Here is a 25,311-nt window from a genome sequence, read left to right as displayed (position 1 = left end):
AGGCTATGGGGGGGCAGCTCTGCCCTGGGGGCTATTTCCCCCTGCCCCACACGGGGCAGGAGGGGGGGTACGGGATGGGGTCACCCCTGCGGCACTCGGGGGGGGGGTCCCGGCTGCAGCTTGGCTCAAACCCCTGCGGCAAGCATTAACGGGGCTGGGGGGGGGGCTCAGGGCGCAATGTGAATGTGATGGCACCGGAGGGGGGGATGCCCCCCTGCCAGCTGGCTCCTGGGGGCCGGCTGCCCCCTGGCACCCCCTTTCCTGGGGGGGGGGGGTGTGTGTCTGTAGTCCCAGGCTTGGCCCCAGCCCTGCTCCCCATGGCCAAAAGCCCCCCTGCACCCCTGGGGCAGGGCTGTGGGTGGGCAGTGCTGTCCTGGGGGGGATCAGGAAAGGGAAGGGGGGGGGGGGGGGGGAGTTTGTTGTTTATTTTTTTTTAAATCCAGTCTGTAAATAGAGAGAAATAAAACCTTTCTAACAAGTGGGGGGGAGTGTGGGTCCTTCTGCCCACCCTGGGGAGAGGGGCTGCCCCAGTGGGGGATAGGCACCGGCTGGGGGGGGCTGATCCAGTACTAGAGCTGGGGGGACAACGCTGGAACGCAAGATTTGGGGTGGGGGCACCCATCCTCACCCAGGGGGCTCCCGGGTTGAGTCAAGCCAGGGCTGAGGGCTGTATCCTCCCCCCCTCCAGCCCCAGCGCACAGACACCCCCGGGCTGGGGGGGCCACCTCAGCGGGTCAGAGCAGAGGAGGGCCCCCCCCAGCCCCCCCCTGGAAATTTGGGGGTGCAGCACCAGCTCCCCTAGAGAATAAAAGCCTGGAGAAGCGGGGTCGGGAAGGATTTGGGTTTGTAAAGTTGCCCCCACGCTGGGCAGCCCGCAACCCCCCCTGCGCCCAGCAGCCCCACAGTGGGGGGGTCCATCCCCTCCTGCTGCCTCCCAGACATTAACGAGGCAGCAGCCTGGGTTTAATTAGCGGGGGGGGGGGTCCCTGGGCAGAGTGTGGCCGGGGGGAGCTGCTGGCCCCCTCCTCTCTCTGAGGGCAGGCGTGCCGGAGGGGGTGGGAGTCCCGTGATTGGGGGCTGGGGAGGAAGGGGTTAATTTTCCTCGCAGCTTGGCCTCCCCAGCAGGGCCCAGCTGTGGCCAGCTAATGAATTCCCCAGCACTGGTGGGAAGGGGGGGGGGGGGGGGACTGGCCCCAGGCCTCATCCAAGGGGGCTCAGGGTTGGGGGGGGCCCCAGGCAGGTGGGGAGGGGGCACAGGGCCAATGCCAGTGGGTCTGGGGACATGCCAGGAGGCTTGGGGACATGCTGCTGTCCCTGAGCATTGCCAGGACCCCCCCAGCTTCACCCCAGCATCCTCCGAGGGCTGCAGACCCCCGGGGCAGAGGGGCTTGGGGCAGAGCAGGATGCGACCGCTCCCCTTCCCCATCCCGGGGGGGGGGGGGGGCGGGGCGGAATCCCCCCGGGAAGGGCCAGGCCCCCGGCCAGGCTTGGCTGGGCAGGGTGGCACAGTGCCCAGTGCCGGGGGGGCCGGGCGAGGGGAGCAGATTGCAGACCCCCCCCCCAGCTACCGAATTGCAGCCACCGGCTCCAGCTGCCCCACGCCTGGGGCTGGGGACCCCGGAGCACACGGGGGTGTGGGGCTGGGGGGGCTGGGGGGCACCCCACAGTCAGGGCAGCATCTGGTGACCCCCCCATTCAGCTCTGGGTCTTGGGGCTGTGTCACCCCCCCCAAGGCTGTCCCCAGCCTCGTGTGACCCCCGTGCTCGGCGTGCACACGTGTGTGTTCAGTGCACACGTGTACATGCGTGTGCTGCGTGTCCTGGGTGCGCACACGCGTGCACTCGGTGCAGCCCTGCCCGCGGCTCTGTGCACGTGTGTGCAAACCCCCCCCCCAACTTTCACTGCACCCAGGCTCTGACCCACACCCAGCACCCCAAAACCACTCTGCCTTTGTGTGAGGGCCCCACAGGATGCCCCCCGTGTCCCCAGCCCCACGGGGACGCGTGTGCTGTCCCCCTGCAGAGCCCCCCAGACGGGGGGAGCACCCCGCTTCACCCCTCCCCGCTCTCCAAGCTGAGCACAGCCCCGCTCGGGGAAACAAAGCCCGGTTGGGGACCCCCCCGGTGCCCCCCGACACAGGCACTGGGCAGGGTCCATCCGCAGCTCAGCCTCAGTAATTAACGTCTCCCGCTTAATTGCAGCTGGAGGTTTCACAGGGCTGGCTCGGGAGGGTCATGGGGACCCCAACACCCGGGGGGGGGGCCAAGCACCAGCCTCCAGCCACGGCTGCTGGGTCCCGGCTCGGAGGGGGGGACGGATGGGGCTGCACAGCCATGGTGGGCACCTCTGGGAAGAGGGGGCAGCTGGGCGGGGAGGAAGGCTCGCCATCGCCTTCGCTTCGCCCCCGTCCAGCGTGGGACGGACTGCCGGACGCTGCCGGAGGGACCCCGGGGTGCTGGGGTCCAACTCCATCCCCCTCCCTGCCTGCCTGGGCATTCGGGGGGGCCGAGCCCGCCACCTGGCAGGGTCACACCGGGGCAGAGCGAGCAGGATCAGGCCCTCGCTCGGCCGGGCTGCCAGCGTGGCAATTCCCTCCAGCGCAAAATTCACTTAAAAAGGAATAAAAATGTAAATCCAGGGGAGTTGGGCCCAGGCTGGCGCAGAGGAGCAGGCGGGCGATGCGGGCTCCCAACGCTCCGCGTTCGCCTTCCCGCAGCCTGGGCCGGATCCTGCCCTCCTGCTGGGGAGCAATGCCACCCCCCGTGTCCCCAGCCGAGGACCCCCGTCCCCAGCGGTGCTGGTGGCAGGAGCGGGTGGGCGCTCCCTGCTCCGCTCCGAGTTCGCGCTGGCCGTGCCGTGCCCCGGGGACCTGCACGGATTTGGCCACGTGCTTTTCAACATGGCTGTGCCACAGCAATCCCTGCGCGACCACGGTCATGTCACCGCGTCTGTCCCCGTCGCGTTGTAAGCGCGGAAGCTCTTGGGGACAGGGAGTGGGGTCCAAGGCCACGGGGACCTGCGTGAAGGGGCTGAAGGGAGGGACCCCTGTCCTGGCCTCCGTCCTTCTGTCCGTCCTCCTTCCCCCCCCTCCCCGCGGGTGCCCCCAGCCAGGGGCAAAGGGGTTAAAGAATTTCGCCTTGGGGTGACCAGAGGCCGGGCAGGGGAGGGGGCATCGATTTTATGTTAACGCTGGGCTGCATCGACCAGGGATGGAGGGAGGGGGGGGGGTCCCGGCAGCCCAGGGCAGGGTCCACCCCGGGGTGCTGCCAACCAGGAGCAACAGGGAGGTGGGGGGGAGGTTGGGACCCCCCCCCAAAGGTGCTGCAGGGCTCATTTGTTCTGCAGAGCCTGGGTCGGGCGCTTGAAGCGAACAGAGCTGTGGGTGCTGGGGAGGGCGAAGCTCAGCATCCAGACCCGGGGGCTTCCAGCCCCTTCCCCTCTCGGCTGAGCGGTGCCGGCAGCATGGCAGGCAGCGCCGCAGAGCCCTTGGCTGCAGCATCGTCTGGAGAGGAGGCAAAAGCAGCTCAGCGTCACCTCCCCTGCCCCCGCCCTGCCTGCAGCCGAGGGCCGAATCCGGCACTGCTGCGGCGTGGGGTCCCCGGGACCCCCACCGTCCCCAGACCTGCCTTCCCCTGCTCCTGCCCGCAAACCCGAGCCCACGCGGTCCCGCTCCAGCTGCCCGCTCTGCCCGCGCGGTGCCAGCTTCGGTCCGCAGGAGCTGGCGGGCGGAGGGGGGGGCTTCTGGAGCGAGCGTGCCCACCCGGTGCCAAGCGCGCGGTGGGCGCAGGTGTGAGACCGCTGCAGATGGCCGGCGCTGCGGACCCTGGCACGAGGGAGCCGTGGCACTGCCGCCGTCCCCGGGAAGGGGGGGGTCCCCTCGTCGGGAGCTGCTGCTGGAGCCGCGTCTCCATCGTGGCCGGGAAGGAGCCATCCCCACCCAAAACAGGCCTGGGGACCGCGTCTGTCCCTGTCCCCTTTGGCCCAGGCTCCCCGAGGGCTGGCAGAGCCCGCGCAGCTCCTGGGTCACGGATCGGAGCCGCGTCCCCGCGGTGGGGATGGCCAGACAACAGTGGAAGATGGCCAACAACGCGGCTTTAGGCTCGAGCAGGCTGGGGAATGCTAGTCCAGGCCTTCAGGGGCTGTGTCTCCACAGGGGAAACTGAGGCACGGGGGGACTTACCCGCAGTCGCCCAGCAGCTCAGCACCAGTCGCTGGGACGGGGACGCATTTTTCCATGGAAAAACCAACCGTGGTTTGGGAAGAGCCGTGCACCGGCCACAGCAGCGTCTGTGACAGCAAGCGGGGAGCAGCAGGGTCTGGGGACGGAGGGGTCCTGGACGAAGCGAGGTGCGGGGACGGCTGGGTGCCAGCGCAGCTGTGGGTGGGGAGGGGGCACAGCGGGGGCCGTCCTCTGCCCCGGGGTGCGGTGATGCTGGGGGCTGCTCAGAAACGGTTGCGCCGGGGAGAAATCCGGGGTGGTTTTGCCGCTGCACCGGGGCAGCACGGGGCTGGAATTCTGGGGTGGCTGGGTAAGATTTATCGGGGTAACATCTGGCTGGCCCAACCCTCCGCAGACGCTGAGGGGCAGGAGCCCCCCAAAACCCAGCCGGGGTCTCCCACAAAGGCAGCTCCAGCATCGCGGCGATGCATCCACCACCTCCCGCCGTCCCCCTCGCCGCCCCGTGCCCGCGCACCCCAGCTCTCCCCCGCAGCACCCCGCTGCCTCCAGACCCCCTTGCTCCCACCCTGGGGACCTGGTGGCTTTCGGGGTGCCGACCGCCGCCACCCCAAGCCGAGTCAAGCTGAGCCCTCGGGGGACAAACCCAGCCGGGTTTGCCTGATCCTGGCAAGGGTGGTGGCGGGGGGGGGGCTTTGCCCCCCCGGCGTTGGGGAGGGGGGCACTGGCCCCCCCCCAGGGGCAGCCACCCGCGGGGTGCGGGGACCCGGGCTGAGAGCAGGGGACAGCGGTGGCCCCGGCCCGGCGAAGCAGCCACTAGATGGTAGCGTAGGTCCACGCCAAGGCTGCTGACACAGCATTTGGCTGGGAGAGGGGACAGGGTGCCCGGGTGACCCGGGTGGCCCCGGGGACCCCCCCTCCGCCAGCCCCCTCCCCCGGCAAAACGAGATGCTGGCGGGGCTGAGCACCCGCGGGGTTGTGACACGAGTGGCGTGGGCACGGCTCCCCCTCCCCAACGCCGCCCGCCTCAGCCGGGAGCTGCCCGTGCCCGCCGTTGGGTGTCCGAACTGGGGGGCAACGGGGGCACCCCGCTCCCAAACCCATCGCACCCATCTCCCCACCTCCACTCCCCACCCCACCCCACGCAGCCGAGCCGGCACCGACCGCGGGGCACAAGCCTGGCTCGAGGGGGGCCAAACCCCGGCCTGGGGACAAGCAGGGTGACCCCCACAGCGCCCAGCTCGGCACCCACCCGGGGCGGGTGCCCCTCCGCTGCGAAGCGCCTCGCTTTGCTCCTCGCCCCCGCTCCCGGCCCAGCTGAGGGCTCCGTGCCAGACGGATATATATATTTTATGATAACTATAGAGATGCACTTCAAACCTGACAAAGGACTTTGACAGTTTTAAGCATCTCTTTGATTAATACATGACCTTTTAATGCTTTGGATTAAATTAATAAATCTTTTACAGTCGAAGCCGTTCCGCTTGCAGTGGGATGTTTTTCGTGCGACCTCCTCCTCTCCCCGACCCGTCCCCGCGTCCCACTCCCCCGGCGCGCGCAGGTACAGCGGCACCGAGATCCGCGACGCTCATGGGGCGCAAAGCCCTGCGAGGCAAGGAGGGAGGGATCCTCCTCGTTCGCTGACCCGTCCCTAAAAATAGCAAGAAAATTTCAAAGCTGACATTCAGGGCGAGGGGACGAGGAAGGCTGCGAAGTTGCTCACTCAGCCGCCGGCAGTCGCAGCGATCCTGTCTGCGTGTGCAGATTCCTCTGCTGACCGGGCTGCAGCCCAGGCCTCCTCTCCGCGTCGCTTCCAGGAGCGACGGGGATCGGTCCCCATCCTTATCCGGGGTGCGCAGAGCCCAGCCCGTCCCCGATCCGTCCCCGCCGATCGCCCCGGGGTGCGCGGACCCCGGTGACGGAGCTGCCGGCGTTTCGGGTGCGATAGGTCCCCGCTGGAAGACAGCTCTCAGCTTGGCCATGGCTCACCAGCTCACCCCAGTCTGGCAACGAAGCTGGGGTGCCCAGCGCGTCCCCTGGGCGCAGACTCACCGCTGGCTGCCTGCTGCGCCCGCGCCGAACCCCGACCCGCAGCGCGCGGGCGAGGCGGAGGGCTGCCGTCACGCCAGGTGCTGCGTCTCTCCCTGCACCCATGTGCTCCTCCATCGATGATGACTCACGTGTTATTAGCAGCCGAGCGATATTCCCGATTCCCTGGGGTGAACCCTTCACTCAGCGCTCCCCAAAACACCGTGTCACAACAAACAGCAGCGGCATTATCTGCTTTAATTAGATTGTAGCTACCCGGGAACATTAACGTCGGCGGAGACTCGGGGGGAAGGTGCTGGGGCGATGCTCGGCGGAGCTGTGGGGAGGGGGGTTCAGCGCAGGGGGGGGGCTCAGGGAGCTGGGGGGCATCTCCCCGCTGTCCCAAGGGGCCTTGGTCACCGCTCGCCCTCCTGGCATCCCACCCGGGCCGGGAGGGGACGCAGCGCCGTACCCCGAAAAACGTGGAGGAGTGGGGTGGTACCGAACTGTGAGGAAGTTTCCAGACCCCGCACAGAGGTTTTGCTGGGGGGGGGGGGGGGGAATAAAATAATAAGAATTAAAAGTGGGGTTGGGAGGGGAAAAGGGTGAGGAGGGAAAAAGGGGAGGGGGGTGTTCATGGGTGGCTCCGTAGGGGCCGCATCAGGGCACGCGGGTGCTGAGGGGGAGAAGGTGATGAGCACCCCGGATTAGGGGGGTCCCCGTCTCAACGGTGCGGGGGGGTGCGCAGTGCGGGTGTAACCCAGGAGAGGGCAGCAATGCCCCGCGCATCCCACTGGGACCTCGGGGGGGGGCACTCCGGGGGGGGGGGGCAAACCACCTTCGGTGGTTTGCCCCCCCCCCCCCCGGGTTGCCCCCCCCACCCACTTCTCCCCGTCCTTAAGCAGCGCGCAACGGCTGCGCGCCCGTTTGCGCCCCTCCCTGCGCGCTTCGCAGCGACGGGGAGGAGAAAGACGGGCGGAGAAGGGGGGGGGGGAGGAGGAAAAGGAGGGGAAAAAAAAAAGGGGGGGGGGGGGGGAAGGAAGGACTACAAGGCCCGGCATGCTGCACGGCTCCCCGGGGTGCCGGATGCTGGCCGTGCCGCTGACAGCGGAGCGAAGCGGAGCCGCGGTCCCCGCCGAGAACGGAGAGGGAGAGAGGGGAAGGGCGCGCCTCGCCGCCGGCTCTCCCCCCCCCCACCACCTCACCCCCCCGCTTCTTTTTTATCCCAGCCCCCACAAAGCCGGGAGCGGCAGAAGGCAAGAGAGAGGGAGGAGGAGGTGGAGGAGGAGGAGGGAAGAGGAGGAGGAGGAGGAGGAGGAGGAAGGGGGGAGGCAGCGGCAAGCCAGGGCTCTGCTGCGCTGTGTCTTTCTTTGCTTTCCGCAGGCGGCGAGCGGCGGAGGCGCAGAGGGGAGGTCGGTTCCCCTCCGCCTCCCGCTCCGCTGCCTTTTGTGTGTGTGTGTGTGTGTGTGTGAGAGGCGGAGGAGGGGGGGGGCAAAAGAAAAAATAAGAGGAGGGGGAAAAAAATAGAGCGGGGGGGGAAAAAAAACGAGGGGGGAAAAAAAACAATCGAGGGGGGGGGGGGGAAAGCCAAAGCTGAGAGGCAGAGGGGAGAGAAAAGCCCCGAAAAAAATATATATATATAAAATAGAGGGGCGGTGGGGGGGGAAAGGAGGAAAGCGGCGAGGAAAGAGCAGGCAGGGGACGGAGGAGGGGGCGGGCTGGCAGGAGCGGAGTTGCCTGGGGAGAATGTGAGCAGGAGGCGCTGGAAATGCTCTCGTTGAAGGTGGCGAGCGGTGCCGAGGGCTCCGGGACCCCCGCGGCCGGGCAGGAGGCAGCCCCCCCCGACGGCAGGAGCCCCCCCGGACGGGTGGGCTCCGAGGGGCTCGGAGCGCAGGAGCCGGCGGGTGAGTAGCGGGGGACCCCCCCCTGCCTTTGTGTGGGGCTGGGAGGTGGGAGGGGGGGGGACAGACGGGACACCCCCTTTGGGTAGAGCGGGGAGGGGGGGGGGCGGGAGGAGGAGGCGTGTGTCGTCGTGTGTTCCCCCCCCCCCCCCCCCCCCGGCGCCGTCCCCTCTGCTGAAGTTGCGCGGCGAGTTGGTGCCAAATTGCGGGAGTTTAATGGCACTTGGGGCGGGGAGGGGCGTGCGGGGGGGGGGGGAGAGCCGGGGGGGAGCCCCCGGCGGGGAGGGAGGGGAGGAGGGGGCTGCGATCTCCACGAGTTCGGCCCCCTCCCCCTGGCCGGCCCCCGTCCCGTGTGTGTCCACACACACACATCCCCCCCCCCGGCCTTTCCCCCCCCCCCCCGGGCTGAGCGCTGAGTGACAGCTGTCAGAGCGGGCCGGGCGTGTGGGGCTAAGCCGGGCTTCCCGGGGGTCGTGGGGGGGCCCCCCCGGGGCACAGCATCCCCCCCCTCCCTTTTCCCCGGGCAGCGGCGGGCTGCCCCGCGGGGGGCAACCCGGGGGGAGTGGGGGGCTGCGGGGGGCTCGCCCCAGCCCCGCCGGCGAAGTTGCGTGGTCCGCGGCGCGGGGCTCGGCGAGCGGTTGTCGCTTCGGTGCCTGTCATCCCCCCTCTGATTTGTTTTTATCGATCAGCTGATTTCAATCCAACCCCCACCCCCCCGGTGCTCGCGCGGCGATGGGGACCACGGGGGGACCAGTGGCTTCGGTGGGGGGGCTGAGCGGCACCCCGCGGGGTCACGCTAACGCCGGACCCTCTGCCCACCCCGGGGGGGACGCGTTTGGTGTCCCCAAGGCCGGGGCAGGTGGGGACGCCGGGGTCCCCCCACGTGTTTACGTGCCGGGGGGAGGCCGCGGTCCCGGCCGTGGCTCGGTGGCCTCGTGCCCCCAGTCCCACGGCCCGTGGTGGCCCAAACGGCCACCGAAAGCCGCGGGCTGAGCTCGTTGTGTGCTCAGCGTCGCTCCGGATTGATCCTGGCGTGACGGAGAGCAGGAGCGAACCCCCCCCGGGGCGCTGGGCGCCGATCCTGCCTGCTCGCCCTCGACCCAGGCGCTGGTGGGCAATGGGGGGGCACGCGGTCCGAATCGGGGTGTCGTCGTCTTCCTCCCCCCCCCCCCCTTTTCCTCTCCCCCCCCCAGGTGTCCCCTTACGTTGGCTTCTCCTGCTGGGCTGAGGAATTTGCAGGGGAGGGCGGCGGTGGTGGTGGTGGTGGTGGTGGTGGTGGTGGGGAGGGGGGTGGGGGGGGGCTGGAGAAGGGATGGCGCGGCGCCAAATTCCGCTCTGCCATGGCTCTGTAACCTGAATAGGCCAACTCCATCCCCGGCGCGAGTCCCGGGGGGCCGCGCCGCGCTCCGATGCAGTCGGGCGGGGAGGTGGCTTTCCCCAGCCCCCCCCACACCCCCCCCACACCCCATAGCCCCCCGTCATCCGCCGTCCGGTTCCGTCCCTCGCTCCGCCGTCCGGCCCCGCGCACCCACCGGGAAAACCGAGCTGGCGGCGGGGGGAGAGGCGAAGGGTTGGCGGCGTGGCGGGGATGGAGGAGCCAAGGACACGCCGGGAGCGGGGCGGCCGGCGGAGGAGAAGCGATGGAAGCCCGTGGAAGGTTACGGGAAGCCTTGGGGGGGTTGGGGGGGGGCCAGCGCTGCCCTGGCCTCCTTCGAGCAGGCGGCAGAGACCCGGGGCGGGCTATTTCTGCTGAGATCCCGAGGAAAGCTCTGGGAGAATTGTGGGCTTCTATAAATAGTGTGTGTCAGCCGAGTGGAAACAGGGCCTTGAAATGCTCCTGCTATTCTCCCGAGCGCTTGGAACCAGCTCTTGGTAAACAGGGCAGCGCTGGGGAGGGCTGTTTCCTTCTTCCGGGCTCGTTAACGGGAGCGGGCTTGGAGGGGACGGGGAAGGGGGATTTTTGCCTGGCGACAGGACAGGGCTGCCCCCCCCCCCCGCCCCCCGGGGCCGGCCGGCTGGACGCTGGCCTGTGGCCGGGCTGCCCGGATGCGGGATGGCCTCCGAACGCGTCGCAGATGTGTCATGTCCCCCCCCCCCCGCTCCCCGCCGTCCCCTCCTCGGCCCCGCAGCGCGACGAACTTCGGGGCTGGGATGCGCCGCACGGTCCGACCGCGGTCCTCGGGGAGCCGGCGATGCCGGGGACGCTTCTCGGGGCGCAAGGGCTCGGCTGGCCGGGAGATGCTCGGCAGCCCCCTCCTCTCGCCGGCGCGGGGGTCCGTGGGGTCGCAGCCTGGTTTCCCCACCGCGCATCCGTCCGTCTGTCCGGGCTGGAGCTGTTCCTGCCCTGCCCCAGGGGCACAAGCTGAGCGATGCCCTGGCCCGGCCGGTATTCGGTCCCGCAGGACCTTCCCCAGGCGCGCCCGCACACCGGGGACCCCCTCGCTCGGGGGGCTTTCGCATGCGGGAGGGACGTGGCGACCTGTGCCCGGGGTGTTTGCGTGGCTCCGGGTGCGTCCCGAGGGTCCCACCGCCGCCGGGGAGCCTTTCGGCTTCGCGCGAGGACCCGGCGTCGTGTGCGGCGTCGCCTCCCGTCGCGCCCGCGCCCCGGTATTTACCCTGTGCCGCGAAGAGTGGCTCGAGAGCTGCGTTATTATTATTTTTCCTCTGAAATGACACAGAAGGGAGACAGCCAGGGTGCCGCTCAGGTGCCCGCTGCGAGTTTTTAAGGCAACGTACGGCGCGGTGGGAGGGATCCGGCGTGCTCGCGGTGGGGTTTGGCGTGGCGAAGCCGAGCAGCCAGGAGTTCACCGGGGCGTTGCGGGGCTGGGGAGCTCGGGCTGACCGACCCGGGCGAAGGCTGGGGTGCTGGGTGCCGGCGCAGCGGAGCGTGCCGCTCTGCGTGGGAGGCAAGGGGCGAGCGCCAGTCCAGTTTGGGTTTTTTTTTTCTCCTCCATATTTTTTTTTTCCTCTCCATCTTTTCCCCCCTCCCCTTCTTTCCTTTTTTATTCCCCCTTTCCTTTCCTTTTTTTCCCCTTTCTGTCCTTTTTTCCCCCCTTTCTGTCCTTTTCCCCCCCCTTTCTGTCCTTTTTCCCCCCCTTTCTGTCCTTTTTTCCCCCCTTTCTGTCCTTTTTTCCCCCCTTTCTGTCCTTTTTTCCCCCCTTTCTGTCCTTTTTTTCCCCCCCTTTCTGTCCTTTTTTCCCCCCTTTCTTTCCTTTTTTTCCCCCCTTTCTTTCCTTTTCCCCCTTCTTTCCTTTTTTTCCCCCCCTTTTCTTTCTTTCCTTCCCCCCCTTTCTTTCCTTCCCCCCCTTTCTTTCCTTTTTTTTCCCCCCCTTTCTTTCCTTTTTTTCCCCCCCTTTCTTTCCTTTTTTTCCCCCCCTTTCTTTCCTTCCGCCCCCCCTTTCTTTCCTTTTTCCCCCCCCTTTCTTTCCTTTTTTAAATTTTTTTCTTTTCTTTTTTTTTCCCCTTCCCTCCCTCGCTGTGGGTTGAGCGTTGGGGCGACAGACAGGGAAAGTCTGAGCAATGGTCTCCGCGCTGGTGCTGTCTTCAATCACCGCGTCCCAGAATCCCTCGCTCTGGGCCTTCTAGGCACAAGGGCTTACAGCGAAAATCGGCAGCTGCAGCTGCGAGTGAAAGCACAAGAGCCCGGCTGGGTCTTTGGCATCGGCAGGAGAGCAAAAAGCTGGGGGAGGCGAGGAGGGAAAGGGAAAGGGGGGGGCGTGGGGGGGAGGAAAATGTGCCCTGTGGTTTTTTTCCAGGCTTGCCACCGAGGGTTGTGTTTCAGAGCATCGGTTCCCGGGCGCGGGAAGAGGGCGGGAGCGGGAGGGGGTGCGCAGAGCGATGCCTCCGGGGAGCTCATTAAAATCCGCCGGCTCCCCTCTTTTCGCCGGCCGAGGGAGGCTGGAGACGGAGGGGAAGGAGGGAGGGACGTGCTGGGAAGGAACATGCCTGCGAACCGGCTGCCCGGTGGGGACAGTTGGGGTTCCCGGCCCAGGCAGGAACGCTGCCCCGGGGGCTCGCCTGTCGGAGCACGCCGGCTGCCTTCGTGCCAGCGGGGCCGTGACAAGGGCTGGCGCGCGTTGGGACTCCCGCCACGGCACGGCGAAGCCCCCCCGGGGACGCCGGCCTGGGCTGCGGGGGGGTGACGAGCCGCCGTGGGGTGGGGGGCTGCGGGGATGGGGCGCGGGGGGGTCGGCGGGGCGCTGGCGGGAGGGGTCGGCACGTGCGCGGTTTGGTGAGCGGGGATGGGGGCGGCAAGCGGAGCTGGGGGGGTGCAGGGGGGTCTGGGTCGGTGCTGGCAGGGGACACGCCGCCCTGGGAGCTTCGCCCTGGACCTTCCCCTCCTCAGTGGAGGGGACAGGGACAGGCAGCGGCGGGGACCCCCCCCTCCCCATGCCGAAGCCCACCCCGCGCAGGCGTGCACGCGGGCGAGCGCTGATGCAGCCTGGCCTGGCGCGATGCGGGGAGACGGGGAGGGGGGGGGGAGCGGCGAAATGTGGTATTGATCCTCTCGGAGGGAGAGCGAAGCAGTTCTGGCATCCGCCGGCTCCAACCTCTGCCCTTCCCGCCGCTAAACGAGCTCCAGGCGGAGGGAGCAGCATCCCACCCCATCCCACCCCATCCCACCCCATCCCACCCCATCCCGTCCCCGCGCCGCGGCCGCCCCCGGGGCCCCGAGCCCCACGTACGCTCTTCACCTCCTGCTGACTTCAGCGCCTCGGCTCGGGCTTGGTGCCTGTACATTCCTCGCAAAACCTGGGCCTAAAATATCTGGAGGAGGACGGAGCGCCTTGGGCGAGGGAGACGAGCTCCTCGGCTGCGCGAGGAAGGGAGGCTGCGGGGCTGCTCCGCTCCCCGCCGGCTGCCGGCCCCGCTGGGGCCCTCGGGAATTTTCCGGGAATAAATCTCGCCCGGCGAGCTCGGTGGTTTGGCCTGGGGTTGGAGGTGCCTGAGCAGAAGCAGGGACGGGAGCGGAGCGTGGCACCCGGCGCGTCGCTGGGCGAGGCGGCGTGGGGAGCGGGGTGACAGGGTGGCATGGACCAAGGTGGTAGGGAGCAGAGTGATGGAGTGGCAGGGGAGTAGGGTGACAGGGTGGCATGGGGAGCATGGTGGCATGGGGAGCAGGGTGGCATGGGGAGCAGGGTGACAGGGTGGCAGAGTGGCATGGTGGCAGGGTGACAGGGAGCAGGGTGGCAAGGAGCATGGTGGCATGGGGAGCAGGGTGACAGGATGGCATGGGGAGCAGGGTGGCATGGGGAGCAGGGTGACAGCGAGGAGGGTGACGGGGAGCAGGATGGCATGGAGAGCAGGGTGGCAGGGAGCAGGGTGTCAGGGTGGCATGGGGAGCAGGGTGGCAAGGAGCAAGCTGGGTCTGGGTGGCTGAGGAGGGACAATAAATGCCGAGAGGGAGGTGCTAGGCGGGAGCCGTGTGAGAACCAGTTTGCGAGGTCCAGATTGGCAGCAGATCCTGAGCCAGGAGGAGCTGAGCATCCACCCGGCCCCTGCCGAGATCAGACGAGACGACAGCGACTCGGTTTGGGGGAAGAAATTGGAGGCGGGGGAAGCTGCTTTGCTGAAATGAAATCTGAACCCCAAAGTGGGAGGGAAGTGGAGGTGGGGGGCACGGCTCTCTCCACATGGTTATTACCGCTGTTTTCCACCCAGCTGAAAGGAGAATGTAGCTTAACATGGACCCGCGGGGAGGAGAAGCGATCGGGAACGGGGAGTTGTCAGGAGGGAGCTGGGAAACAGCGAGAGAGACGTAGAGGTGAGAGTGGCCAGCGCGTTGCCCAGGGAGGTGTCGCAGCCCGGGTCGCAGCGGACAGAGCCCGGCTGGAACAAGGCTCCATTGTTCGTGGTGAGCGGGGGGCCGGCCCGCGGCCCCCCAGACCCGCGGAGCTGGCGGAGCCGGCGCGGGAACTGGGACCAGTTTTCCCGGCGGATTGGCGGCTGGGGGAGCGGGAAGAGCTCACGGTGTTGGGGTGCACCAAAGGGAGCGGCCGAAACGCCGGGGGAGGCGAAGGGGCGGCGGGGCGGGCGTGATGGCCGGCGAGCTGGGGGGAGGACAGGGATGAGCCGGGGGGGTTCGGACCGGCGAGCGGCAGGGTGGCTTGGTGGCCGGGGGGACGGCGTGGGGACGGGGCAGAACCCGGTGTCCCTCGGCTGGCAGGCGCGGCGGCTTCTCCTCGATGCGTGCGTGGGGCTGGGGAGGGCAAACCGGAGGGGCTTCTCCCCTTGTTGGCCCGGGGACCCCCCGTCACCCCGCAGTCCGGGTCCTGCTGCGATCGCCCCTTGGCCGTTGGCGTCTCCCCAGCCCGTCGCCGCCACGCCGCGTGTCCCCTCGGTCCCTCACGCCTGCCATCGCCGCCCCAGCCGTCGGCATCTCGGCACCGGGCACGGAGGCGTTGGCGAGAGCCGCGGCCCCGTCCCGCTCCTGGCGTCAGCCGCCGCGGTGCCGCAGCTGCCGGCTGTCCCCCGGGCTGCACCGGCGCTCGGGGACACCCCGGGGTGCTCGGGGACACCCCGGGGTGCTGGAGAGCGGGAGCGCAGGGGAGCAGCGAGGCATGCCGGGGGAGGAGGAGGAGGAGGAGGAGGAGAGATGCACAAGCCCAGGGGGTCTGGGGGCTGTGGTCGGGGAGGGGGCGGTGAGGCGGGAGCCAGCATTTGCACGGCTCGGGGCGAAGCTGAGCTCGTCCCAGCCCTCCCCGCGCTGTGGCCGGGGGCCAGCCTTGGGCCCCCCAGCCCAGCTGGAAAGCAGAGACCCCCCCCCCGCCCCCCTCCAGCGCAGCCCTGGCCTTGGCTCCCCATCCGCGCCCCCCCCAGTTCCCACCTCTCTGATGCTTCAAACGCAGCGATGCCCTGAAGGCAGCAGAAGCACCTTCGCAAGTGCACACGAAATATTTGCACACGCATGGCTGGGTTGGAGTTTGCTGCTGCTCTCGCCCTTCCCCAGCCCCGTCCCCGGCGTCTGCCTCTCTGCAGCCCCCCAATTTTTTTTTTTGGGGGGGGGTAAGCATGGGAGGTTCTCCTCTTTTCCAAGACAGGGGTGTCGTATCCGCGCGGAATTATTTGCTCCGCTCCGAGCGAGCCAGCGCGGTGCTCGGCGTTGCCGTGCCACCCCGGGGTCTGTGTCATCGCGTGTCCCCCCCCCAGCCCACCCTCTGCCAGCCCCGGCCGCACGCGGTGGTACCGCGGCACCCGCGCGACGCCCGCCTCCCCATCCTTCATCCCCACGCGCCCTCCCCTCCTCTTCCTCCCAGCTTCGGCACCCTGCAGCCTGGCCGCGCGCCTGTTGGGGAGGCGGAAGGGGGGGTGTGGTGGTGGTGGGGGGGGAACAGCGTTCCCCTCCCCGGCATTCCTCGGGAGTGAAACACAAGAGCTGGCAGGGCACTCCTGCTTTCTCTGGCCTCCGCTCCTCCGGTGCCTGAACAAAGCCTCTCCCGGGAACCCGGGGTTTGGAAAGCCGGAGGCGGCCGGCGAGGCGAAATGTCCTCCTCCAGCCTATTTTGGGTTTTTACGGTGGGTGGGGGGACAGCGGCGGGCATCGTCCCCGCGGTCGCCGTGGGGGGCAGCTCCGGCCGGGGGGGGTACCCCCCCCGGCCGGAGCTGCCCCCCACGGCGACCGCGGGGACGATGCCCGTTGCATCCCCCCCCCAAGCTGGGAGATGCCGGAGGGTTGGCCGCTGGCCTTTGGCTGGGTTTTACCTCCCCGCCATCTCGCTGCCATCACATCGCTATGGAAACCGAACCCCGGAGAGGACCGCTTCCACCTCGGCTTGGCCCCAGTTCGGTCCCAGTTTGGCCCCCGCGATGAGATGGGTCGGCGTAATCCGCCCCGCCATCCGGGATGCTGCGTCCCAGCGGGAGCCAGAGTCCGACACCCCCTTCCCCGCGGAACAAACCCCCCCCTCCGCTGCTCCCCCACCGCCCCCGGTGAAGCAAGGCCCCCGTCGGAGCGCAGTCCCCGACAGCGAAGGTTATTTTAATGGATGCATTACTTTAAACGAACCCTCCGCCATCTGTTCCACCCCCTAATTACGCATGCAAAAAAAAAAAAAAAAAAGAGCCCATCTCGCAGCCAGAGCAGGAGAAAGTAAAGATATAAAGTGATTTAAATGCGTGTATCCGCAGCTGGGCCGGGCTGCGCTCCTCATCTTCCTCCCGGCCGCCACTTGCAGGCAAGGAGGCAGAGGGATGGCTCTCGGGGGTCCGGCTGCTGTCGACGCCTCGGGAGGGTGGCTGGGTGCAAGCAAGGGTTGGGGTCTGGAGGCTGCATTTCCCCCCCCCCCCCCCCCCCCCGGGTGTTGTTTCTCCTCCCCACCACCCCAAAGGTGAGCTCTGCCCGCTCAGCGGCGGCTGCGGAGCCTGCGAAGCGCAGGGACACGCTGCCGTCCCCCGGGGTTGCGTGGCGGGGGTTTGGGGGGGTGCACCCCCCCCCCCTCCGGTTTGGCCAGGCTTCCTGCCCTGTTTCGGGGTGGCTCGCGTGGCTGGGGGGTCCTACGGTGAGAGCTCTGGGTGTGCACAGCCCCCCCGGTGACGCTGGGGTCCTTGTCCACGGGGAGAGGGGGCTGGGGGGGGGGGGGGGCTGCACTCTGATGCGGGGCTGTTTCCCAAGCAGCAGCTGAGGTTCCGTAACCCACCCCAAAATCCAGGGACCCCAGACCCCGAGCGTCCCTGGGTGACGTTCGGCTGGGGGGGGGTCTGTCCCTCGGGGCTGCAAAGGACGCGAGCGGCGTGGGGGGGTCTGAATAAGCTCCCCCCCGGGGAGACAGAGCCCGTAGGGGTTTGAAAAGCCCCATTTTTAAGTCAGCCTCCTGGTTTTGGGGAGTCTCAGCCTTGGCGGGGGGGGTGGCAACACGCCGGCGCTGTGATGCGGGGGGGGCTGAACCCAGCCACCGTCCCCAGGGCTGCCCCGGCGTGCCTCAGTTTCCCCCACCCCCACCGCAGCCCCCTCTCCCCGTGCCACCGCCCGGGCAGCCGGGGTGGGTGACCGGCGTGCCTTCGGGTGACCCTGCAGTGACAAGGCGACCACCGCGGCGGGGCCACCGCCCAGTGCCGGAGCCGACGGCGGTCATGGGTGCCAGCGTCCCCCCCTCTCCCACCGTCCCCCTCTCGCCGTGCCTGACTGCAGCAGATGCGCCAGCTCTGCAGGAAGAGGGAATTAAGTTGGGCTGGAGGAATTTTCAAGATTGCTGCAGGCCTGAGGGTCTCGGGTCCCCCCGCGGAGATGGGCAGTCATGCAGAATTAATCCTCTCGGCAGCCTGGCTCGGCTTCAGCCGGTGCTGAGCTCCGGGAGGGCGGCGAGGGAGCGCGCGGGGGGGCGATGCTGGGGGCGGCTGAGCCCCGGCGCCTCTCGGCATCGATGGGAAATTAATAATGAAAAATTAAAAGCTCAGCCTTCCCCCCCCCCCCCCCCTCCTCAGCCCGGAGGTGGGACTCGCGGCGGGGAGGAGGTGGGAGGATTCTGCCAAGCTGAAGGAAAACCTGTTTGCCGTAGCAAGCGGAGCCGGGGCCGCATCCTGCTCTGGGCTGAGGATGCTGTGGTACGGCCAGGACCCTGCCGTGTGCCGGGGGGTGAGGGGGGCTGGCTGCGTCGTGGGTGGGGGCACCCCTCTCTTGGCCATCACCCATCTGCGGTGGGCTCGCGGTGGCAGGAGGCAGCGTCGGGCGGTGCGGGGGGACACGGGGACACGCCGGCCGTCCCCCACGTCCGAGGGGACGGCAGGGTGGCATCTGGGCACCCCGTGGCTCTGCCAAGCCCCGCGGGCAGCCGCGTCCCCGTCGTCCCTCCTGGGTGCCAGCGGGCTCCGTGGCTGCGTGACGCCGGGCAGGGTGGCCCGCGGGGGCTCTGCAGCTGCCACCGAGCCCCCTCCGCTCCTCTGATTTATAAATAATGCAGCGCCCTGGCGGCGGGCGCTTCGGGGGCTGTCACCCCCCGCCCGGGTGACACCGGGCCACGCCACCCCGGCGGGGAGGGGGCGAACCCCGCTGTCCCCGCACCCCTTTGCTCCCCGCGCCGTCCCCCAGCCCCGCGCGCCCGGGGGGGGGGGTGGCGGCGGTGGCGGGTGCCCGCGGTGACCCCACGCGCGGGGACGTCCTCGCGGCGGTGGCGCGCAGCTTGCGCGGTTGCCGTGGCGATGTGCCGCTAACGAACCCGAGTAAACATTAACGAGGGAGAGCCCCACGCCGGGTGGGTTGGGTGGCAGGGTGGGGGGGCCGCGGGGACCCAGGCGTCCTGCCGGACCGGGGGTCGGGGTGGGGGTCATGAGCCCGTCCGTGGGGTCTTAGGGTGCACCCGGGAGCATCGTCCCGGACGCCTGGGTGCTGGTGGGGCTGTGTTTTAATGGTCAGACTGGGAGCTCTGGGTGCTGGGATAGAGCAGGACACCTGGGTCCCCTTCCCTGGTCGGGGGCACCCGTGGTGGGAGGGTCCCCACCGACCCCGAGGACCCGGGGGTCCTGTCCCCCCCTCTGCGCGGGCACCGGTGCGGCGTGCGGCACCGCTCCCCAGCCACCATCGCCCTCTCCATGCAGCACCCATGGGCACAGGCGTGGGGGGGTGCAGCGGCGGCCGGGTGCCCCCCGGGGCTGTCGGGGAGCTCGGGGCAGCAGCCGCCACCCAGCCCTGCCACTGTCGCTGCCTGCGGTTGTCACCGTGACTCCACTCCCTGCGTCCCTCCCATTCCCCCACCCACGCCAGCGTGGACACCCGCACCCCGGGGCTTGGGTGGGGGTCCGGGTGGGGGTCAGCCCCCCGCGCCAGCAGCCCCGCCGTGCCCAAATCCCGCGCTGTGGCCGGTTTAATGGCGCTGCAGCTCATTAAACGGAGGTGCAGGTGCCCCCGGGTACCTTCCTCCTCCCAGAGAGTTCTTAATGAGCGGCCGCTAACGAGCGCCTGTGCTCCCCGCTCGCCTCCCCAACCCCGGGGAGAGGCTGATGGGCGAGCGGGCACCCCGGAGCTGTTCACGGGCTGCTTTTGGGGGGCTTGAAGGGGTCGAGTGACCCCTTTGCCACGCCGCGGATGTGGCCTTTGCACCGTGGGTGGGGGTCCCGTGTCACCGCGCCAGAGCTGGGTGGTCCGCCAGCTCGGTGCCGGGGAGCGCCGATGGTTCCTGCACCCCTCGTGCTCCGTTGTCGGGGGGCTGGCGAGCGGGGGGGTCCGGCAGCGCGGCAGCTCCCTGCCTGCAGCCAGCCTGACCCCGCAGCGGAGCATCGTGCCCGGGGAGAGGGCTGGGGGCTGTCGCCTTCCTCCCTGGCAGTGTCGCAGCTCTCCTCGGCGCGGGGCTGCTGCGGGACGTGCGTCATGGGGCCCGGTGCCTCAGTTTCCCCTCCTGGGGGTAGGCGTTGGGGGGTGGCAGGCACGCAGGGATGTGGGTTGAGGCTCATGTTGGTCCCCCAGACCCCATATTTGTCCCTGCAGTCGCATCGTGCGAAGCCACCTGACCCCTGGGAAGGCCTTCATGGGTCTCTCTGCTCGGGGGGCTCTGGGGGGGACGGTTGATGCTCTGTAGCTCCCCTGCACCCCGAAAATACCCCGGTGGCACTGATGCAGTGCAGGGGTGCGGGGCTGTGGGTACCCCAGAGGAGGTGGGCTGGGGGCTGCCTGGCTGGGGGGGGGTCCTTAGGCTCGTCCCCCTCCTTTGGGGGCTGCGGGGGGGCACAGAGCCATCGACCCTCTCCCCGCCGAAGGGAGCCCTAATCCTCCGTGACACGGTGCCCGGCTCCGCGGTGGCTAATTGCAGTGTCCCCAGCTGAGGATTACGGTTTAAAGCGGGGAAGGAGCAGCGGGAGCAGATGAGCTCCTGAGCAACAAAGCTCCCGTTTCCCTGCAAAGCGACTTTTATTAGGGGTATAATTAAAAGCTGACAGGAGGGGAAAATCAAGGGGATGGTCGGGGCGAGGGCTGAAGCCACCCGAATGTCCCCCGTGTCCCCTCAGGCGTCCGACCCGCCAGCCCCCGGCTCCGACCGCAGCGTTGCTGGCAGGGCGGGAGGCAGCGAGGTGCTGGGCTGGCGGAGGAAATCCAAACTCGGCCCCTATGAAAGGGGCTTTGTGTGCCCGGGAAGGAGCAGCCCTCCTCCTTTTTCTCCTCCTCCTCCTCCTTCTCCTCCTCCCCAGCCACGAGGCCGCTTTCCCGCCTGGGGCTGGCCTTGCTGTGGGTGTCAGGGGGAAACTGAGGCACGGGGCAGCACGGCGGCCCCACGGCCTCCTGTCCTGCTTGGCTTTAGCCCCGTAAGGGCTTTTCTCCGTCGCGTACACCCGTGGCATCGGCAGGGGCCACGCGCTGCGGGTGAGCCAGTCCCTGGGGACATGCTGGGCTCACCCATGGGTGCCCCAGGCGGTGACGTCCCTGCAGGGTCCCTGGGGTGGGTCCTCCGCGCCGGGGCTGCCCGAGGCTCCGGGAGAGGGGAAGGAACCGTGGGGACAGAGGGACATTTTGCCTTGTTCTCTTCCTGCCACTGTGATTGCCCCTTCCCCAGCGCCGCTGCCTGCCTCAGTTTCCCTTTCCCACCTCGTGAGCTGCCCGTCCAGCATGGCGGGACCCCTGATCGCCCTGGGTAGGGGGGGGGGGGTCCAACCCATGTTAGTGACCCCGGTGGACGTGGCCGAGGTCCCCTGGGAAGGGGACACATCGCAGCACCCGGTGTTTTACACATCCCTGGGCTCAGGACGGATCTGGCTGGGTCCCATGGCGGGGAGGGGGGTGGGTGCAGGCAGGGCCCCCAACTGGGTGCTGACCCACTGGCTCCCTTGCCCCGGCCCCGGCCCCGGTCCCGGCGGGGGGCTCGTTCTCCGCCTGGACAGGAAGACGAATGAATTCCATTACGGGATCGCGATTTTATTCCACGTGTCAGGGAGCCCGAGATTAACTTGCTCACCAGGCTGTGACAAACCCAGACACCCGCGTGCGCGCGCGCTCGGGCGTGGGGGGCTTCGTAACGCCGGGCACAGAGACCCCGCCGTGCCCCCCCCGGTGCAGCAGACCCATGCCCGTCGCCGCTGCCGCCGGTTGGGAGCCCTCCTGGCACTGGGGGGGTGGCATCGGCCATGGCGGGGGGACCTGGGGATACCAGTGTGGTGTCCTGCGGCCACGTGAGGATTCGGGTCTTGAGGCTGGGCGAGGGGTGAAGCATCCTCCCGGCACAGCTCGCCCGCAGCCCGGTACGGTGCCGTACGGCACCGTACCGGGCTGCGGGCGAGCTGTGCCGGGAGGTCGCCCGCTGCTGAAAAAAACAGGGCTGGGAGGATGCTGGGAAGGGGAACACGAGGGTTTGGGAGCCCTGTCGCGATGGCTGGCGATGCTGGGGGACACGACGAGGCTGGTGGACCGCTCTCATCCCAGCCCAGCCCGGGAGAACACGTCGGAGCCGTGCGTCCATATCGGTGCCCGCGCGCGAAGCCGTGCCGTGGGGCCGGCTGCTCTCCCCTCGCCGCTCTCCCCCCCCCCCCCAACCCCCCCCTCCCAGCTGGCTCTGTTTGCTGGAGGCTTTGCGCATTCCAGTTCGTGGGTCACTCGCCTTCGAAACCTCTCCGGGGACGGAGGCAGTTGGGAGCCGTGACAAACAACCCAAGGGCTCCGATGACGCCCGCGCCCGCCGCTCCCTGCCAGCACCCCGGGAGGGGGCCCGGGGGACGGCCCTGGGGTGCCGGAGGGGAGCTTTGGGGTGGTGCTGGGAGGTCCCAGTAAAATAACTGGGGAGGGGGCACACGCCGAGCAGGTTTCCTCGCAGGAGGTGGGAGCGATCGCTTTTTGGGGAGCGCGGGAGGGATGCTGCGGTCCCCTCTGCTCGTGGGGTGTCAGGGCTGGGGTGTGGACGGGGGTGCTGGCAGCGGGGCATCATCTGGGACCCAGCTGGGGAGGGGTGGGGAACCCAACAGGGCACGGCGTGGGCGGCGAGCTTGGGGTGGTTGGGCTTGGGGCTCGCTCAGGGCTGGTTAATGTGTCCTGGAATGCGCGTCCGAGCCGTCCCGGGGAGATCAAGGGTCCGGCGGAGCTGCGGGAGCGCGGCGGGGCTCGGGGGGCTGCGGGGCCGCGCGCCGGGGAAGGTCAGCCTTGGCCAGATGCAGCCACTCCACCCTCCTCCAGTGCTTTGCACATTAATGCAAATGCACTGGCCTGAGTGGTTCATTAGCAGCATGTGGAATGGAATAATGCATCCGCATCCCATTAGCCTAATGAAAAAAAGGGAGCCGGCACCTGGAACAAAGCTGCCGACTCTTGGCTAGTGCTCTGGCTCGGCCATGCTGGGCCGTGGGGCCCCCCCCTTCTCCCCTTCCCCTCCAACCCCGTCCCTTCCCCTCCCTTCCCTCCGCCGCCCCGGTTCCTCCCAGCATCCTTGCAGCGGGCGCCAGATCGGGGGACACCAACCCTTGGACGTCCCCATGGCGGGGTGCAGCCCAAGGTGGGGGGACCCCAGGGTGGGCAGAGCCTGTCCCGGGTGCCGGATCGGGGGACACCAACCCTTGGACGTCCCCATGGCGGGGTGCAGCCCAAGGTGGGGGGACCCCAGGGTGGGCAGAGCCTGTCCCGGGCACCGGATCGGGGGACACCAACCCTTGGACGTCCCCATGGCGGGGTGCAGCCCAAGGTGGGGGGACCCCAGGGTGGGCAGAGCCTGTCCCGGCATCACCCCTCTGCATCGCGAGGCTGGGGGGACGACGGGGGACCCGAGCTGGGGGTGCCGCAGAGGCGCTGGCCGGGTGTCGGTGCCGGGCGAGGAGATGTCCCCGTGTCCCTGGGGCTGGGAGCCTGAAGGATTAGAGGAAACATTGCCAAACAAACCAGGCTGTGCCGGAACCAATTAGCCTCCAGCAGGCAGAGTTTCAGATGCTGTTATTTCTGCCTCTTCTCTTTTCTCTCCCTCCTTCTGTCTCCCCCTTTCCCCCTCGGCGGCCCTCGCCAGCCCCTCCTGCCCGCCCCCAGCATCTCTGCTCGCTCGCCATTCCTCTCCGTGTCGGAGCTTGTTTTGGGCACTGGCTCTGGAGTGAGTCATGCCGCGCGTAGGGGATTTTAAAAGCTTTCTGCTGTCGCTGGGAAGCCGGTTTGGGCTGCTCCGGCGCTGGGGGTGGAGTGCCATGCCTCGCAGACAACCCTCGGCTGGGGAACCCAAAAAAAAAAAAAATACAAAATCCCCCACCTCGGCGCCCCAAACCCCCCCGGGGTCCCGTGGGTTCCCCTCGCTTTGCCGGGGCCGGCTCGGTCGCCCCAGCCAGCGGTTGAGTCAGAGCCGAAACTTTCGAGCCGTTGGAGCTTCCTGCGGCGGGGCCCCTCTCCGAGGAAGTGGTCTGCCGGGGCGTCGAGCCCGGCGGGGCGGGTGCCCTGGCCTCGGCGGGCGCAGCACGCAGGCGCGGGCAGAGGTTGAAGCGTGGGAGATATTTCCCCCCCCCTTTCTTTCCCTCCACCGCCGCCTCCGCCATCCCTGCTGCCAAGCTCGGGGTGGGGGGGCCCCTTCGGCACGACCCTCCCGCCGGTCCACAGCTGGCCGTGGTTCCCCCCCCCCCCCGCCTTCATCCTCCTCCTCCTCCTCGCCTTGAGCTGCGCTGCCGAGGGACTGCAGCTCCCGTGGATCAGGAGGAGATTTAGGTCAAGCGCTCGACTGAGTCGAAACAGCCATCTGTGTGCGGAGGAAACCGGCCACCCAGAGCCCCCGGCGTGGTTGGCTCCGGCACCGCCGCCGGGTCCCGGCGCCGCCGGCACGCTCCGAACCCCGCGGCCGGGCACGCCGGCTGCCTTTGTCTCTGGCAAGGATAAAAAAAAAAACCACCAACCAACCCACCCAGCGAATAAATAAATGGGGGAAAAAAGCCTCCCTGCCCACCCGTTCCGTCACCCCCAGCTCCGCCGCGGGCATCGCCGCCGAAGTTTGGCACGGAGCGGCCGCGGCACCGCGCCAAGGTCGCCGTGACACGCCGCGGAAGGTGCGTGCCCGGGGAGGGAGGCCGGCGCGAGCCGGGCTGGGGACGCGGGCGGCGAGGGCACCGGCGGCGCAGGCAGGGCGGGAGCGCGGGCGGGAGGGAGGGCTGGCTGCCTGCCCGCGGCCCGGACGCCCGGGTTCCTGCGGGAACAGGGTGGAGCGGGAGGAGGCCGGGGAGCTGGTGTCATCCCGGCCGCCCCGGCGGGGAGCGTTTCCCTCCCCGGGAGGGTGGGGGGCCCCGAGCGGACCACGGCGTGCGGAGCTGCTCCCCGCCTGCCGCCGTGCCTCAGTTTCCCCAAGTGGGGGTTTGCCCACGGGGCACCCCGGGGCGGTGGGGAACCCTGGGTACCCCTTCGCACCCCGCGCCGGGGCGGCCGCGGCCCCTCCTGCTCTCCACCTGCCCGGCTTCTTCTCGCTTTCTCCATTTCCTTCCGGAGCCTTTCTGCGCTCGCCGGTGTCTCTGTCGCTGCGCCTGTGCGCAGCGCAGAGGAAACGCCGACGGTGCCGTGGGAGGGCTGGCGCGCGCCGGGACGGGACTTCCCGCCGCGGTCGGTTCGGCACGCCCCAACCGTGCGACGAGTTGTGCCTGGTCTCGGGCCAGAGCCCGGCCGGGCGCAGCGATGCTCCCCGGCCCCGCGCCCCGTCCGCTGCCCTCCCGGCACTCTGCCCGCGCCCCGCCGGGCCCCTCGGGACCCCATCGACCCGCCCGCCGCGCTTGGTAAGGAGCTTTCCCCGCAGCCTGCTCACCCAGTAATCCTGCTTCGGTTGGGGGGGGATTACACGTGGGGAGAGCTGTGGGGGGTCCGGAGCGCCCAGGGGCTGGCAGCCAGCGTTTGGAGGTCGGGGTGTCCGTCAGGTTTCGGCTGGGAGGGTGACGGGGACATCCTTGCGCCGGAGCGGGTCCCCCCGACCCCGGGACCAGTGGTCCGTGGGGCGAAGCCGGAGCCCGGCGTCCCCGCAGAGCCTCGCCGGGCAGGGTGCTGGCAGCCCCCCGCCGAGCCGTGCCCGCGGCGGGACCGCAGCGAGCGCGCCCGCATCCTTCGCGCCTGCATCGCTGGCAGCATGCGGGCACGTGCGGGCAGCGGCACGGCGAGGCGGCTGCGAGCGGGGAGGAGGCGGCCGGCGTGGGGATGTGGGAGCTGGGCTCGGGCGGGGGTCCCATCCTGGCTTCCCCACGGCCCTGGGTCCCCGGGGGGGTGCGGAGGGGGCTGGTGGATGCCGGGAGCTTGGCGGTTCTTTATGGTCTCAGAGGGCTCCATTAATTCTTTAAATATCCAGCCTTTCCAGGTGGGTT

General features: G+C 69.1%; 1 protein-coding gene across 5 annotated transcripts in view; it reads left to right on the top strand.

Moving 5' to 3' along the window:
• The first annotated feature begins 7,294 nt into the window (after nucleotides 1-7,294).
• The window catches only part of AHDC1 (AT-hook DNA binding motif containing 1), a 54,239-nt gene continuing 36,222 nt past the window's right edge, over nucleotides 7,295-25,311 (top strand). The window contains exons 1-2 of one of the 5 annotated variants that reach the window (XM_075438069.1): nucleotides 7,295-7,461; nucleotides 7,989-8,109. Coding sequence is in view for 1 of the 5 variants with exons in the window: in XM_075438068.1 (XP_075294183.1) it covers nucleotides 7,974-8,109 (136 nt within the window). In the remaining 4 variants the exon portion in view is untranslated. Of the gene's footprint in view, nucleotides 7,462-7,572; nucleotides 7,618-7,910; nucleotides 8,110-9,732; nucleotides 9,764-13,732; nucleotides 13,871-25,311 lie in introns of those variants that run through there. The other 4 variants (XM_075438070.1, XM_075438068.1, XM_075438073.1 and 1 more) reach the window with 4 other exon arrangements.

This window comes from Opisthocomus hoazin, chromosome 17 (assembly GCF_030867145.1).
Source record: "Opisthocomus hoazin isolate bOpiHoa1 chromosome 17, bOpiHoa1.hap1, whole genome shotgun sequence".
NCBI lineage: Eukaryota > Metazoa > Chordata > Aves > Opisthocomiformes > Opisthocomidae > Opisthocomus > Opisthocomus hoazin.
Note: the sequence above shows the minus strand (reverse complement) of the source record. Positions and strands in the feature narration are given on the sequence as shown.